Genomic DNA, 18,587 nt, shown 5'->3' with positions numbered 1-18,587 from the left:
ACCCTCCTCTCGGATCCCCATAACTTAATACCTCAGTCCCTAAAATTCAACAAGTGGACGTTCTCAATCTTCCTCGACATATTTCCCCCAGAGACATCAGATTTGCCCTCGACTGTACGATCTTGAGATGCAATGGAGTAAGGTTAGCCTGTAAACCGAGAATCCAGTCCGAAATTACGCGCAGCGACGTGCAAAGCGGAACGTCGATGCGATTAGGGGGTAATATAGTTGAAAGTCTACTTCCGCTGCATTAGCTTTTGAAGCGATGGCTGCTGCAGTATCTAAAAGAGAACGAGAGAGCGGCAGACTTTCGTTAACGTAGAAGGAAGCATTAGAGGAAGGTAACAATCTGTTCCCTTCCTTTAACATTTTTCTCTTTTATTTCCTTCTTCATTGCGCCTCTCTTTTCAGCCCCGTTCCTCTTCTTTTTTTTGTATGTATATTCGTTTCTCCGTCGTCAGTGATTCGAACTACCCTGCCAATCCTTGGAGAGGCAGCGCTCTAACGGTTCAACTTGTCTCGCGTTGAAGGGTAGCCTTTAGTTCGACGAATCGCCACCGTTTTACTCGATAAAGGCAGCACTGCACGCTTCGAAGCTCCGAAATTGTAAGCAGCTGCCCCCTGTGCGGCAAAATCGACACGCAGTTGCGTGATACGATGTATGTACTGTATTTACTATATTTACCATATGTACTATGTATTCTATATGTACTATATTTACTATAGTTACCATATGTATTATATTTTTTATATGTGCTATTATGTACTGTACACACTATATGCACTATATGTTCTATGTTTTATATGTACTGTGTGTTCTATATGTTTTATTATATGTACTATATGTTCTATATGTTCTGTATGTACTATATGTTCTATATGTTCTGTATGTAATATACGTACTATATGCACTATACAATGTTCTACATGTTTCATATGTACTGGAAGTCTAGAAATTTAGAAATTTGGAAATTTGGAAATCTAGAAATTTGAAAATTTGAAGACCTAGAAATTTAGAAATTCAGAAATTAAAAAATTTGAATACTTAGCAACCTAGAAATTTGGAACCCTAAAAATTTAGAAACCTAGAAATTTGGAACCCTAAAAATTTAGCAACCTAGAAATTTGGAACCCTAAAAATTTAGCAACCTAGAAATTTGGAACCCTAAAAATTTAGCAACCTAGAAATTTGGAACTCTAAAAATTTAACAACCTAGAAATTTGGAACCTTAAAAATTTAGCAACCTAGAAATTTGGAACCCTAAAAATTTAGAAACCTAAAAATTTGCAAACCTATAAAGCTAAACAATTAAAAATTTAGTAACCATTAAATTTTCCAGCTAAAACGTAAACACAAGTGTATTTACCCATTACCTGAAAGTTCAAAATTGAAAAATTAAATAATCATATGTTCACCGAAAGATGCAATAATGTACCTTGCTACAGCGACCATTTCCATAGCTGCAGTTAAGGGTCTTAACAGGTCCGTTATTGTAGTGAAAACGAGCACATATGGCGCGACGCACTTTAATGAGAATTATTAACCCTTATGTTACGACCGTTTCTGTTGCCAAGTGTTCCTTGGAGCTGTTATTGAAATATGTCAACATAAATAAATGTAGTAACTTCATTCTCCTCAAATACACTGCAACATTTGTGTTGCTATTATATTTCTGACTTTAGATATTATTAATTAATTAAATTAAACACTATGTTCTTTTTGAAACTTCTAAACTATAAATATGTTTCAAAATTTGCAGTACATTCCTTTTGAAACTTTTAAAATATAAAAATGTTTCAAAATTTGCACTGCATTCCTTTGAAACTTCTAAAATATAAAAATGTTTCAAAATATTCAAAAGTTCCACATAAACTTAAATTACTTAAATTTCTCTCAATATCGTTTACATCATTCGCATCATAACACAAATTGGATTATAATAAATTTTCATTTTTGCAACTCCATTTTTCACTCATTCGGTTTTGTTCTTCTAATACTTTTTGTAAGAATATTTCAGACAGTCTCACCATTAATTAGTCGGTTAAATAATTGAATCCTATCAGCATCATTAATTTGAAGAGGCTATTAAATATATCCGCTATTCACCCGTCAGAGAACACTTCTATACATAACATATAACACGTAAATTCCAATCTAATTGGAATCGATAAATAACAAAGAGCTTTTTCATCTGATATAAATCTTCGCGACAATTTTATCTACCGACCTTATCTTCGATGCCTGCTTCATTACGGTGGCTCTAAGGGTGAGGTGGTGAACTGTCGCGAGGGCGTGATAAGTGGCTCAGAGATCACCGAATCTCCGGTGTCGTGGAACAAACGTATTTCGACTCAACATTGAACAGATGCCATTTTCTGGGCTATGTACGGCTAGCTGTAGATTCCTTTGATTAAGGACGAGTGTGGCGAAAGGTGGTTTTCGGGGAGATTTTGGGGAAAAATATGTGAAGATAAAAATTGTCAAGTCAGCACATTTTGAAAGTAGATTGCTGAAATCATAAATTTATAGATCCTCAAATTCTCAAATTTCCAAATGTTCAGTTTCTAAATTTTTAGAACCAGAAATTTAAAAATTCTCGACTTCTAAATTATTGTGTTTTCAAATTTTTTAATTTTGAATTCCTAAAAACACAAATTTGTGAAGTCTATATTCTTGAATTTCCAAATTTTCTAAAGCCTCATATACAAACATTAAAATTCTTAAATTTCCAAATACCAAATCCTAATCTTTCAACTTTTCAAGTCCTAAATGCTCAAATCTTTAAATTTCTGAATTCTAATTTTCAAAGTCCCTCAATCTCCAAACTCTGAATCCTAAATTTCAAAGTCCCTTAATTTCCAAACTCTAAATTCTAAATTCCCAATCTACCTACTTCTAAATCCCTAAGTAGTCAAATTTCGAAATCCTAAATCTTCATATTTTTAAATGATAAAATCCCAAAATTTCCAATGCCTAATTTGTCAAATACTCAAATCTCCAAATCCTCAAATCCCGAAATCCTTGAATCTCGAAGTCCTTGAATTCCCAAATCCTTGAATCCCCAAAACCCTAAATCCACAAATCGTTGAACCCCCAAATCCTTAAGTCCCTAAATCCTTAAATCTCCAAATCCTTAAATTTTCCAATCCTTGAATCCCCAAATCTTCAAATCCCCAAATCCACAAATCCCAAAATCCTTAAATCTCCAAATCCCGAATTTCCAAATCCATAAATCTAAAAATTCGTGAGAAGATGTCAATGCTCTACAATATGAAAGTTGGTAAATTTTAGAATCAACGAGCAATGGACCCTCCACCTTATATATCGTTATTTTCCCCAGAGAGGACAACGATGCTTGCAGGTGTACACGACCCCGTTATTTCGGATCGTCAAGCGTGTCATACGTGAACGAAATGTCCTCGTGACATCAACGAAGGATCATTCTCGTCGTCTGTCGCTTAACCACTCGAAAACTCATTATTTTTCACTGACAGGCCAGCCATCTATTCTGGTTTATCGTTTGGCAGAGAGGAACGAATCCAATGGTTCCTCGCTGCTTTTAATGATCTTCATCATTTATTATAATTCAAAATTAAGAAAGAAAAATGTATATACACATATGGGAGATATAATTATTAATATGGAACAATTTGTAAACAATAATAATGTTATACCTTTATCTTGAATCATAATCATTCTTAATCATAAAATTAAGAAAGAAAAATGTATGTACACATATGGGAGATATAATTGTTAATATGGGACAATTCTCAAACGATAATAATGTTATACCTTTATCTTGAATAATTCATAAATATCGAGATTTTATCTTGGAAAAGAGTTAAAGACATAACTCCATTATCAGTACCGTTAATTGTAGTATAACTTTATTACCCTTATTATCGGAACCGTTAATTACAGCATAATTCTATGGTCGTGTAACGCAATCGAATGGAGCTGTATAATTTTGCACGTATGTGACTAGATCTAATGGAATAGTATAATTTCGCAATTGCGTGACAAAATCGGGTAGCATAGTATAATTTCATACTTGTACCTTAAAAATGAGTGCCAGGGTATAATTTTGCATTTGTGTAACAAGACTGAATACATTACTACAATTTTATAGTTGTGTAACAAAATTGAATTCAATAATATAATTTTATACTTGTATAACAAAATTGAATATTATAATATAATTTTACACTTGTGCAACAAAACTGAATACAACAATATACTTTTATACTTGTAAACAGAAAGTTAAATATAATAATATAATTTTACACTTGTGCAACAAAACTGAATACAACAATATACTTTTATACTTGTAAACAGAGAGTTAAATATAATAATATAATTTTTTACTTGTGTGGCAAAATTGAATGCAACAGTGTAATTTAGCATCTGTGCTACAAAATCGAATGGAACAGTATAATTTTACACTCATGTAACAAAATTGAATACAATAATATAATTTCGTACGTGTGCAACAAAATCGAATGCAGAACCTTAATCTTGCACTTCTTCAACAAAACTGAACAAAATAAAATTGAATCAAATTAAATTAAATAAAATTGAATAAAATTGAATAAAATCGAATAAAATAAAATTGAATAAAATTGAATAAAATAGAATAAAACATTCTATAACTCTAAATAATAAAAATTCCAATTAAAAGTTTTTAGAACACCCTCCCCCAAAATACCAAATTTTCTACATACTCGTAATTAATTAAACTAATATTTTTCCAATAGCGTTATCCCATCGTTCATTGAATAAAAGGTTCTCCTAAAGATATTAATTGGAATTGGAATAAATTTTTAGTCTGGTCCATACGTTTTCAGATCTTTATAACGACAAAGATTGATGGGAGCTTCCGATCGAAGCATCCTCGAAGGATATCAGTTTGACGTGGAATGTGGAGCCGCTTTGCTAAAGGGGTGTGTGAACGATCGGTTTACCCGAGAGCTTTACCAATGCCTTCTTTTCTTCTTCTTATTTTTATGATCCTCATTAGAGAGCAATTCTGCCGTTACGTCGGCTTCTCCAAACACAGGATATGACGTGAACGTACAAATGTTTGATAAGTTTATTGAGCTAATATCAGTTCTCCAATATGCTTTTACATTTTCCGAAAAATGTTCCGATATTTGGACGATTATTTTAGTTTCTTCTGGAAAATTTATTTAACGATTTTATATTTTGTGTATGGTTGGTTGAAGTGAAGCATTGGACTATTTCTTTGGATTGTTTCTTTTAGAAAATTTGTTTAAAAATTCTTTATTTTGTGCATCATGGATCGAAGTGAATCATTGGACTATTTTGGTGGAAGACTTCTCACGACGGAAAAATAAATATATTTACAATTTGGGTTCTGTTCATTCAATAATAAAAATTCAGAGGTATATTTTTATCCTCAGACAAATAAAGCAAAAGTTTACGACCATGTAGGTAAAACTATTTCAACAGAATCGAATTTTTGTTTATTCAGCTTCAAAAAATCGAACTGCAAATTGTTCAGAATAACTTTCTCTACCATTGTAACATTGTTGAATCCATATTTTGAAAAATATTATTTAATGACTTCAAAAAATTTTACCTTCAGTTGTTTCCTTATATGCACATACAAAATTTGATCATGTAATCACATGATCGTATAATTATACGATTATGTCTATGGTATTAAAATATATTAATTTAAATAATCTGTAATATAACCCATAGGACCATTTGAAGATTCTAACCATTTCTGCAAAAGCAAGATGAAAATGCAAATTTTATCCACGACACTCGTATTTCAGCGAATAATTTCAGTCAGAAAATTAAGAACCCTTTAAAACGGATCACAAAAAAGGGGATAATCCAGAATTAAAACATTATTCGTCGGTCTGTTTGATCAGAGCAACATGAAAGGGCTGTCATCCGTGGATAAAATCCAATATCTTCTTTCACCAACCACTTCCCTTTTCGATGCTAAATCATGACAAACCACGACGCTCTGCCCTTTTGTTCGCTATAAGATGCTATTTAATTAGAACAGTTCTTTTACTTGTCGAAGTCACGGAAGCGCGATTAATCCACCGAGAATACTAACTTTTACGAAGTTCAAGCACATTCAACTGTGTACGAGCAAACTCAGATGTCAACGACGAACAACCCTTGGGATTCAAAGTTTCAAAACAAACTGTTACAATATTCGCTTCATTTCGAACTTAATCTACTTTTTTTGTTTGTACGACGAATAGTAATGAGGGGGGTGGATTTTGAGTTTTTCTATTTTTAAAAGTTTCAAATTCTCAAACTTTTTCATTTTCTAGATTTAACAATTTTTTCTTAATTTCCAGGTTTTCAAATTTTCAAATTTCTTAATTTCTAGGTGTTCAAATTTCCAAATTTTCAAGTGTCCAAATTTACAAGTTTTCCACTGAATAAATTTCCTAATTGTCAAATATACAAACTTCTACATTTCCAACCCCTAAACTTCCAAATTTCCAAGTTAATAGCATCTCTAAATTATCAAAGTTCCAAATTTCACAATTCCCAGGTTCCAACATTTCTGCATCTCTAAATTTTTTAATTTGCCAAATTAAATTTTCAGTTCTTCAAATCTCTAAATAATCAAATTAAAAAATTTCCATATCATTACATTTATATTAATTTTGAGGTTAGAAAAGTGTGACCAGTGTAAATATCATCTAAACGCATACATTAAAACTGATTATATAATTTTCTAAAATCTTGATATCTAAAAGTACACATAAATTTCTCAAAACCATGTATTAATAATAAAAGAAAATCTAAGAAACACCCTAATAAAAATACAAAAATTTGTATTCCCAAAGACTGAATATAATTGTTTAATTTATTTATTAAAGAAACAACTGAAAAATGAAGGCACATAAATTCTGGAATTGAGGAATTCCACGTACTCGATCGGTCATTAAGCGAAATCCCCATTTTCCGGGTAGTTTTTCACGAAGAAATTGAGGTAAAAGAGCAAACTCGCAGCCACACTCGACAATTAACGAAACCTTCGCTCGTTCCAGAAAGTCGTTTCGCCATACGAGGGAGCTCCGACGAAAACGAGTTTGCCTTTCCAAGTTGTTTCATCCCCCGACCTTTGACCCTTTTAAAGCAACGAAGGAGCATCCCCATATCGCCTTAAACTTTTCAGCCAACGTCGGGACACAGATATAAAATCTGGACGGTAAGTGTCTCGGATTCTTCCATAAAAATGCAAGCCTGAAAATTGCATCCCCTCTTCTCTATAAATTCTATAAAAGCTGCCGCTCGAGTGCGAGGGAGGAAATATTTATAATTTATGAATGGAGAGGCTTGCTTTGAGAATTATAGTCTTTTTATGATGGATGTCATTCAAATTTGTAATAATGGCGACATTTGGTACTGTGAGTTGATATTTTCTAATTGTTGAATATTTGATACGTTTATGATTGCATCTTTGTTGTAAATTTATACTTCGTCGTTATATCAATATATCAATGTATCACAGTTCAAAAGTATTTTAATTAGTGTAAAGTTAAGCAATATTTTTTTTATGGAGATCGACAGGATTCAAATTTTAACAAAAGTTCACACAGAAATAGATTTAAATTATTTACAAAGTTAAGGTAAATATAAAATTCTTGAAACAGAAACTTTCAGAGTCATGTGCAAGAATTCACACGTGTAAACCACAGTTCATTTCATTTTACTCTTCCCAACAAAATTTGTTTTCATTTATCTGCAAATAGAGCTTGGTGCAATTGTAACCTTAAATTTCTACCTTTGAAAGCATCATTCATGATGCACTGAACAATAACTGCAGTAAAGAATAATAATATAAAAATACATATAGTAAAGTCAAAATTACAATTAAATTCTGAGCACTCAAATTCCAAGCACGTCAAATTTGAAGCCTTTAACTCGCTTTCTTTCAATATTGAATATAAAGTGCCTTCAAAATGTTTAAACACCTAAATTGAATAAGTGGCTTTGATTGAAGAAAAAAATATTTTAGAGAATAATATTTCTTCAAACGCTTCCCTTCAACTGAAAAGCTATTAGAATCGATTCATTCCACGCGACTTTGTTTTATCAGAAAACATCCTTTGGGTCTCAAACAACATTCGACCCCAACTTTTTTCAGTGAATTTTCTGTTCAGTAAAAGTTGCTCCTACTGGAAGTAGTACCAAATAAATTATTGAAATTTGCAATATTTATAAAACAGATGTTAGAAAATATGAAGTCAAGATTTTCCTTTGAGTAAACAATTTTAATTGCATGAGACTGTGCGTATTTATGAACAGTGCAGGTCTGAAGACTTTCAAGCAGAACATCTGCATTTCAACACGCAGTTCCCAAATTTAGAATCTTTCAAAAATAAACCCCGAAGTTCCCGACGCTTTTTTCAATTTTAAGAGAACCTTTCTACCATTTTCGATTTTCTATTCCTTATCAATTTTATATCCTACTTTATATCCCTTTGACATGAAAATTGAGTGCGACCAAAGGAAACTTCGCAGAAGGAACTTCACAGAAACTCTCGTTGGCCCGCTATTGAAAGTACAAAAACATACGACGCAATAAAGATTGACACGCTTTTGAAAGAAGAAAGTGTTTCTGCATTATTATTTTAGATTTTGACCAGCTGACGTTTCAGATATATTCCACTATATTTCTTACTTCAGGTTATGGGAGATAAAAACGATTTAGTGAAGTTCTCCTAAAACAGTTTAGTACCTGAAGGACAACCGTCATCGATAAAACAGAGTCCCAACACCCTCCGTAAAACTCTAATAAAAAATTTCGGTACAAGATTATTTCATAAAAGAGTGAGAGACAGAAGAACACGAGGATGAGATTAAAAGAGGTTTACACGACATGAATTTCCGAAACACTTATTTTTATTGCGACAAATTCGGAAAGGAATAACAAACCTTCAAGCAGTTGTTAGATAAAGATTGCAGCTTTTAAGTGAAAATAATATTTTGTACTCGGCGTTGAAACAAAATAGTTCATATTTTCATATATAAACTAGGAGTTCATATTTTCATATGTAAACCAGTAGTTCCTATTTTACTATGTAAAAAAGTAGTTCATATTTTAATAGTGAACCACCCCTTACTTCATCCAGCGTTTCTCATCAGTTAAAAATTACACAAAATCGTGAAGAATGTTGAAGGTAAAATTAAGAAAGAATATCGTGCATTACCTGGGTATCTGAAAGGCAATCTCGTCAAGCGAATCACTGGGCTGCAAAGGGGCCCGTTCAAAGAGCCTGCTCGGACCCCGATGGACCCTGTTGCAACAGTGCATGGATTCGGCTGTTGGCTGCGATTGGTCGGTACAATTGGTCCCACGTTGTCCACTTTGGTTCGATCTTCCTTTTTGACGCTTTTTCCGTACCTCCTCCGCCTGGCGGCGTAGGTTGTGCAACCGGAAGAAGTACATTGACATCTCTGTTCCGGGGACGAGGATATTCGGTCAGGATACTCATAGTATCAAATAGCGAACGCGACATTTTTCCACGCAAATACTTTTGAACATGCGAACGAATCTTTGTCTACAATTTTCAATTTGACATTCATCGTTTTGTGTGTGTATCGGAAATCAGCCCTTAAGCACGATAGTCAGACTCTTTCAAAATTAAATTTATATTGTATGTATTTTTTTTTAGATATGTGTTTAAATTGCACAGATGAGATGTGGACATTTTCAAGCAATTTTGAGAGGGATTGTGAAGCTTGCAATTTTGAAGTTTGCTAAGGTGTGTATATAGAAATGAAGAAGGAAATTTTTGTTCACATTGCAATCGAAAGATGTAAACACAAAGAAGGTGGATTTCATTAATACATAAATCGACAAAGTTTATTATAAATATATAAATTCAAGTCCAGTTAGCTTTCGTTAAATTAATGACTTGTCTAATGACATATCTTCAATAACAAATGATTCTACATTTTTAGGAAAATTAAATTCTGTTTGATAAATAATAAATGAGACCCACTTCCTCTGATCCTAAACTTCTAAATATATACACACATGTAAATAGAATATATAAAAACAAAAGTATAATTCAATGTAACACGTACATTAAAAGCCAATATAAAATACATCATCCATCTGCTAACACGTTTAATTTCTGAATCATGATTATTAAAAGATAAACTTTATCACTAAAATTTACTTTATATCAGTTATTAAACGTATAAATCTATATAATATTACTGAAATGATGACAGCGCACAATAATATGTTTCTTTGTCAGATATTTTATCGACGTTTAATCAAATGCAGAACGTCGAGCAAACATTGAAGTGGAGAGAAAACAATTCGTTTCGGTAAATCGTTAATTGTGGTGCTATTTCGTGATTACTTCGACAACGTCATGTTTCCGCATCTCCAATGCAAGAATTTCTGATTACGTGTCCCGATAATCGAGAACGGTTAACATCGAACCATCGCAGACTCGAGTAATCGCCGCTTCGATAAGCAACAATTCTACCACATCAAAACATCCAGCTACACGCAGAAACGATTGCCCTCGTATCTGCTTGCATGTTCACTCGAAACACGAGAATCAATTGAATAATGCATCGAAGATTCGTTCGCATCGATCATCCCTCGTGAATATGATCCACTCGTGCGGTCATGCGATGCGTTATCCTGTAGGATTCAGGGTACGTGTCTGGAGATTTCTGTTGCTATCGTAATTGATTTTCGAGGGTCATAGAGCAACGGTACAGAGTGAGCTATCATTTTGTGGTGCAATGGAAAGTTGAGAAGTGGTCGAGTTTGGAACTGAATTTAAGGTATATTTGCTGTTTGTATTTCTTGAGAAATGTTTTTAAGCAACTGGAAGTATTTTTAAATATTTAGAGCCTCAAATTTTAATATTATATAGCTTCATTTGGAAGTAAAGGTACACTTCTATATATCTACACCCCTAAATTTCAATATGGTGAAAACCTAACCTCAAAATTTAATTTCCTCTGCATATCCAAGTCTCAAATTTTAATACTTTTAAGCTTCAACTATAAGAGAAGGCATACTCTCAAATATCTACACCCCTAAATTTCAATATTCTCAGATCCTAACCTCAAAATTTAATTTTCTCTACATATCCAAATCTCAAATTTCAATACTCTCAAGCTTCAACTATAAGAGAAGACATACTCTCAAATATTTACACCCTTAAATTTCAATGTTCTTAAAACCTAACCACAAAATTTAATTTTCTCTACATATCCAAATCTCAAATTTTAATACTCTCAAGCTTCAACTATAAAAGAAGGCAAACTCTCAAATATCTACACCCTTAAATTTCAATATTCTCAAAACCTAACCACAAAATTTAATTTTCTCTACATATCCAAATCTCAAATTTTAATACTCTCAAGTTTCAACTATAAGAGAAGGCATACTCTCAAATATCTACACCCCTAAATTTCAATATTCTCAGATCCTAACCTCAAAATTTAATTTTCTCTACATATCCAAATCTCAAATTTTAATACTCTCAAGCTTCAACTATAAGAGAAGGCAAACTCTCAAATATCTACACCCTTAAATTTCAATATTCTCAAAACCTAACCACAAAATTTAATTTTCTCTACATATCCAAATCTCAAATTTTAATACTCTCAAGCTTCAACTATAAGAGAAGGCAAACTCTCAAATATCTACACCCCTAAATTTCAATATTCTCAGATCCTAACCTCAAAATTTAATTTTCTCTACATATCCAAGTCTCAAATTTCAGTACTCTCAAGCTTCAACTATAAGAGAAGACATACTCCCAAATATCCACTCCTAAATTTCAATATTCTCAAAACCTAACCTCAAAATTTAATTTTCTCTACATATCCAAATCTCTGTGCCCACCAATTTTACCCAATTTCTAATACACACTATTATCTATAATATTAAATTTTCAACAAATATTATTACAAATTTTAAGAAATATTATTACTAATTTGAACATATATTTCTTCCAAACTTCTGCTACCATAAATATGAAAAAGTTCACTCACCCATCGCAACTCACAAAATGACAAATCAGTGTTCAATTATTAACACGCACCCCAGACCGTAAAACAGACTAACGATAACAAAGGATGTGATCCAACAGCATAGAATATTATCATGCTAATTAAGGGCACGCGTACAAACAACGCACAGTTCGTTGACGCAGCGGGACTTGATATTTCAATGAACAAGACCCCGAAGATACACAGCAAACGCGACATTCTCCGCAACGTTAACATGCAGAACATGCAAGTGTAGGGGACGTTAACCACGGCTCACCAAAATCCGAAGTTCGAAATTCGAAGTTTGACAGTGGCAACCGAGAGTCGGCGTTTCCTGTTGGCACCCCGTCGAAATCAGAATCGAACCGGGACAACTAACTTGTTCGTCCACCGGCAACGATTCGCTCGGAATCCTTGATGCTGAGGTAAACTCTAACGTTAGCAGTTTAACACGATCTTGTGTAGCGGGCAACATTTTGCGCGGTGGGAATTATGCAGGGTTAGGTCAAATCTGTTACCAACTTTGGGGGATTGTTCTGGAGAGCAGCAGAAAGATCGTGTGGCTAAATTAAATTTGGCAAGTAAGATCGTTCGTTTATTTTTTGGGATCTATGGGGATTTGATGATGCAGAGATAGGTTTAGAATTTTGGGTTCTTGAGGTTTGGGCACTTTAGAATTTTGGGATCTTCTAATTTGGAAAACTTGAGATTTTGGAAGTTTAAGGATTGGGGACCGTGAGATTTGGGAGACTTGAGATTTTGGAACCTTGGAGATTGGAAATCGTGAGATTTAGGGATCTTAAGATTTGAGAACCTTGAGATTTGGGAATTTGGAAGTTTTGGAACCTTGAGGATTTGGGACCTTGAAGATTGGAATCTGGAGATTTTGAAACCTTGAGGATTGGGGACTCTGAGATTTGGGGATCTTGAGGTTTGGGAATTTTGAGGTTTTGGAACCTTGAGGATTTGGGACCTTGAAGATTGGAATCTGGAGATTTTGGAACTTTGAGGATTGGGACCTTGAAGATTGGAATCTGGAGATTTTGAAACCTTAAGGATTGGGGACTCTGAGATTTGGGGATCTTGAGGTTTGGGAATTTGGAGGTTTTGGAACCTTGAGGATTTGGGACCTTGAAGATTGGAATCTTGAGATTTTGGTACCTTGAGGATTGGGTGCCGTGTGATTTGCGAAACTTGAGATTTATGAATCTTGAAATTTGGAGATCTTGAAGTTTGGGAACCTTGAGATTTGGAGTTCTTGAAGTTTGTGAACCTTGAAACTTAGGGTCATTGAGGTCAGGAAACCTTGAAGTTTGGGAGTCTTGAGGTGCTAGAACCTTGAAGTTCGACAGCCCTGAAATTTTCGAACTTTGTGGCTTAAGGAACCTTGGACCTAATGTATTAATATTAACACGAGGAATTATGTATATTTTACAAATTTTGCAAATTTACAAATTTAACTTAAAAATTGAAAAGTAAATAATTTTACAAATTAACAAATCTCCGCTTTACAAGGTTCTAAGTATTCAAGTCACCAAAGTCCCAAGCTTCCAAGTTCCCAAATTTATAGATTTTCAGATTGTATTTAAATTTCTTAACTCTCCTTTTTTCTAAATTGTCCATTCAAAAATTTCTAAATCTCCTTCCAAATTTATACTTTCCTAAATTTTTGATTTCTCACATTCGTCACATGCAAACATTTAAAAAACCCCAATTTTCAAAATTGAAAAAATTTAAAAACCTTCAAGTTCCTGAAAAAAGGTCTTCACTCCTAGACTCTTAAATTTGCAGACTTAATTTTTGATATTGAAAAAAGGTCTTCACTCGACTCTTAAATTTGCAGACTCTCAATTTTTCCCGTTTTCAGAAATATCTAAATATTATCGAGTATAATCCTTCTACTGTCCGTTACCATATTTTTCAAGCGAGCGATATTTGCTATTGATTGCACATCCGATATATTCGCAATATTGTAGAAAATATGGGGATCGTTCTGTGTACAACTCCGTCGAGCGAAAATATTTGATTGTATTTGCTCGCCACGATTGAATCGATTGAACGTAATACAATCTTTTTGCTAACAGAGGAGTTTCAAATACCGAGTTAAAATCCTCTCGGGATCGTTCAACGAACTTGTTTCTCTTCTTTTTATTCCCCTCGTAATCGACGCTTCTTGGGATTAGCTTCGAAACTGTAAGTCATTTATCTCTGGGACAATCGTCATTACGAGATACAGGCTCGACAGATATTGGATGAAATTTTCTTTACTTCATTTATGAACTTTTCCCTGTTCCTAATTGATTCTAATCCGGCTCATCCTGTAATGAACTTCACCTTTCGCTGTTATTAATTTATAATATAATCAATTTCGAGGAAAATTAATTACTAGAATTCCAATTATGGATGAAACAGGAATAAATTGAAAAGTATATTAAATTGAGAATGTTAAATGAATAACCTTTCATGTAATTGTTGAAAGGGATCACTTTTATGGAACAAATGAAATGAACAATGCATAATTTAATCCCCAAATCACACACGCGTTATTAAACCTTTGACGACACTTTTTGAAAAAACAGTCAACTAACAAATACAGGTATGACATACATGGTGAACAAACAAGGTGGAATAAAACGATACAATATTTCATTGTGTAGTATTGACGTTTGCGATATTTGATTTAGATTTATGGTACAGTTAAACAAGTTTGTTTGTTTATTAAATAAATGCATAGGTTTATTCATACAATAATTATTTGAATTTATTTAGTAAGGTATTGCATAAGTATGTTCATAAGTACATATGTGAGTATGTGAGTACATTTATCGAGTGAGTGTATATTTATTAATAAAATATATAAATATTTTTTATAAAATAAATGTACGAGTATATTTATACAGTTGATATATGTGTACATATGTGAAAGAAATATTCAAGTGCTTTTTATAAAGTACATTTATAAAATTGATGTATAAATGTATTTATCACATATGTTCAAGTACATGTCTGAAGTAAATGTCTAAGTACATGTATCAAATAAATGTCTAGGTACATGTATAACTACAAAATAAATATTTAATGTAAAATTAATGTGATGTAAAATTTGTCCAATGTACATGTGTCAGGCAAACGTATGTGTAAGTGTATTCATCACATATGTGTCCAAGTACATGTATGAAGTAAATGTCTAACTATATGTATCAAATAAATGTTTAAATACATGTATAACTACCAAATAAACTTCTAATGTAAAATTAGTCTAATGAAAAATGATGTCCAGACTTCATGTCTCAAGTACACATATGTATAAGTATGTTCATCACGTATGTGTTCAAGTACATGTGTCAAGTAAATGTCTAACTACATGTATCAAATAAAGGTTTAAGTCTACGTACAACTACAAAATAAACTTCTAATGTAAAATTATGTCCAGACTTCGTGTCTCAAGTACACATATGTGTAAGTGTATTCATCACGTATGTTCAAGCACATGTGTCAAGTAACTGTCTAAGTACGTGTATCAAATAAATGTCTAAATATATGTATCAAATAAATGTTAAAGTCCACGTATAACTACCAAATAAACATTTAATATAAAATTAGTCTAATGTGAAATTATGTCTACAGTACATATCCCAACATATGTGTACACATATGAAAAAAATAAAATTTAACAAATAAAATATATTTGCTACAATCTAACAAATTCTCCTAATAAATAAATAATAAATAACATGTTCTCCTAAATAAATAAGAAACTAATTTCGAAGCGAAATTAAATTAATCTCCGTCCACATTTTGCCAGAAATGATTGAGTCATCACGAACACACACGGTAATAAATCGTGTTTCGATGGGGTAGCTAATATTAATGGTTACGGAATACTAATATCGAAAGCGAAGTCAATTTGACGATGAAATTCCAGGAGAATAAGGTATCCTTTACCTCGGTTCCCTAAGGCTTTCTTGCTCGTTTCCCATGGCAACTTTCTTGCCTTATAGTGCACCGCTATAAATTGAGGGCTCTCCTGCGTCTCTCGATACCGCCCTGTCTTTCTGTCTACGGTGTCGATGATAAAAGTCGAGCATATCGGGGTGGAACCCCTAAATACGTCCTAAAAATACTGCATCTGCGCATCCCTCGTGTAGTCTCGCTCGTTATGGATCGGACAGAAGCGAACATTTACGGAAGAACAAAAAAATGTAAGAGGCTATCAGTACGATACTGCCCTTCTTAGATAAAATGTTCTATAGAACTTTCTTCACGTTTGACCTTTTATATTGGAAGAAAAGTTCGAGTGTTTTATGTATTTCGTGTGTGGGTGGAGGCAGATTAATTTATTTGGTTTATATATTTTTTGCATGAGATTTTAAGGGTTTTAATGTTTTCAAGCGAGGGTTGAGATAAGTGGAGGTTTTTATGGAGAAAGGGTCTGTCCATGGAAATTTGGACGTTTTTAATAAGGTAATTAGGGAATTTAGGAAATTTTGGAGAGTTAAAAATATAGAAGTTATGAAATTGAAAGATTCAGAAATTGAGAATTTGACAAATAAAAAAATTGAAAAATTAAAGAATTGAAGAATTAAAAAATTCAATATAATTTTGAAAAGCTGTGTTACTATTGCGTTGATAAATTCACGTCATTTCAGCACTTTCCTTTCATAGGAACTTTAACAGTCTTCACAAAACGATTTATGCGCGCACTGGTATTTTCTTTAGAAATTCCAGTACATGTTTTCTTGAAAAATGCTTTTGTGTCAATCGCTTCTGCAAAGTTACTTCGTATTTCTTGAAACGCTTCATGTTGTTTACGCCATTTCAATACGGTGTGAAAAATATCGAACTTCCATTGGAAATTGGCAAGATACTAAGAGAACGAATTTATTTGCAATTTACACATTTGTGAATTACATTTGGATATTTTTTAAAAACGTCACATTTTCAAAATTTGGAAACATAAAAATTTAAAGACTTGCACATCTGTGAATTAAGAAACTTGAAAACATAGAAATTAAAAAATCTGAAAATCTGCAAACTCAAAAATTAAAAAATTTGAAAATTAAATAATATGAAAAGTTGACAATGTAATTTAAAAACTTGTGATTTCGAAAATTTCTAAACGTTCAAACATAAACTCAAACTATAAGTTTAATAATTACCCATATGTTAAAAGATGTACAAGTGAGAAATCTCACAGAAACAAAACCAAGAAACTGAATCCATTTACAAATTGATCCATGAAACTATCGTAACAGAAACGTTCTAACTCTCTTGAATTATAAATTCATGTCCATTTTGTCGTCGACGACGAGGAGGACCAAACACTGGATGACCTCGTTTCTTTGTTTCCAACTTGTCCAGCACGTTACAGCATTTAATCTTTCATTTCTCTTTCTTTGTGCATTCGATTTGCTCTTTTTTCGACGTGTCACATAATTGTTCGCGTCTTAAGTGTCGCCCGAGATTTAGGGTTTACGAAAAATGCCTTGAAACGGGTCAAAAACATATATATACATTAACATTTCATTACAAAATCTTGTGTTACATGTTATATTACATGTTGTGTAACATGTTGTGTCACTTGTGTTGTGGTCATGTTATGTTATTTGCGATGTGTTACATGTTAAGTGCTAAATATTAGGTCAATACATATGTTAAGTTATTACATGTGTTAGTTCACACATTAGGTGACTACGTGTGGTAGATCGTCATGCAATAGTCACAACATATGATCCACATGTTAAATGACTACACGCGTTAGATCTCCACATATCAAATTTCTACATGTGTTAAATCTCCACGCATTAGATCTCTACATGTAAAATTTCTACATGTGTTAAATCTCCACGCGTTAGATCCCCACATGTCAAATTTCTACATGTGTTAAATCTCCACGCGTTAGATCTCCACATGTCAAATTTCTACATATGTTAAATCTCCACGCGTTAGATTTCCACATGTCAAATTTCTACATGTGTTAAATCTCCACGCGTTAGATCTCCACATATCAAATTTCTACATGTGTTAAATCTCCACACGTTAGATCTCCACATGTCAAATTTCTACATGTGTTAAATCTCCACGCGTTAGATCTCCACATGTCAAATTTCTACATGTGTTAAATCTCCATACGTTAGATCTCCACATGACAAATTTCTACATATGTTAAATCTCCACGCGTTAGATCTCCACATGTCAAATTTCTACATGTGTTAAATCTCCATACGTTAGATCTCCACATGTCAAATTACTACATATGTTAAATCTCCACGCGTTAGATCTCCACATGTTAAACTTCTACATGTGTCAAATCTCCACGCGTTAAATTACTACACGCGTTATACCTCCACGTATTAGGCTACTACACGCGATGAATCTCTGCGCGTTAAATCCCCACGCGATAGATCTCCACGCATTAAGTTACTACACGCATTAGATCATCATGCATTAATCACTACATATGTTAAAACCCCACATGTTATATTAGTAACGTGTTTTATAAGCACGCGTTGTATTTATCCACACATTATATTAACAACGCGTTATATGATCACAA

At 33.0% G+C, this 18,587-nt stretch overlaps 1 protein-coding gene across 6 annotated transcripts in view; it reads right to left on the bottom strand.

Annotated features, from left to right (window-relative positions):
• SLO2 (slowpoke 2) overlaps positions 1 to 18,587 on the bottom strand; it is a 198,317-nt gene that overhangs the window by 110,148 nt on the left and 69,582 nt on the right. For 5 of the 6 annotated variants that reach the window (XM_076532053.1, XM_076532056.1, XM_076532055.1 and 2 more), the window contains exon 2: positions 9,214 to 9,460. The exons of the other annotated variant lie outside the window; for it this stretch is intronic. In XM_076532053.1, the coding sequence (XP_076388168.1) occupies positions 9,214 to 9,460 (247 nt within the window). The remainder of the gene's footprint in view (positions 1 to 9,213; positions 9,461 to 18,587) is intronic. 6 annotated transcript variants of the gene reach the window in all.

Source organism: Megachile rotundata, chromosome 5 (genome assembly GCF_050947335.1).
Source record: "Megachile rotundata isolate GNS110a chromosome 5, iyMegRotu1, whole genome shotgun sequence".
Classification (NCBI taxonomy): Eukaryota; Metazoa; Arthropoda; class Insecta; order Hymenoptera; family Megachilidae; genus Megachile; species Megachile rotundata.
Note: the sequence above shows the minus strand (reverse complement) of the source record. Positions and strands in the feature narration are given on the sequence as shown.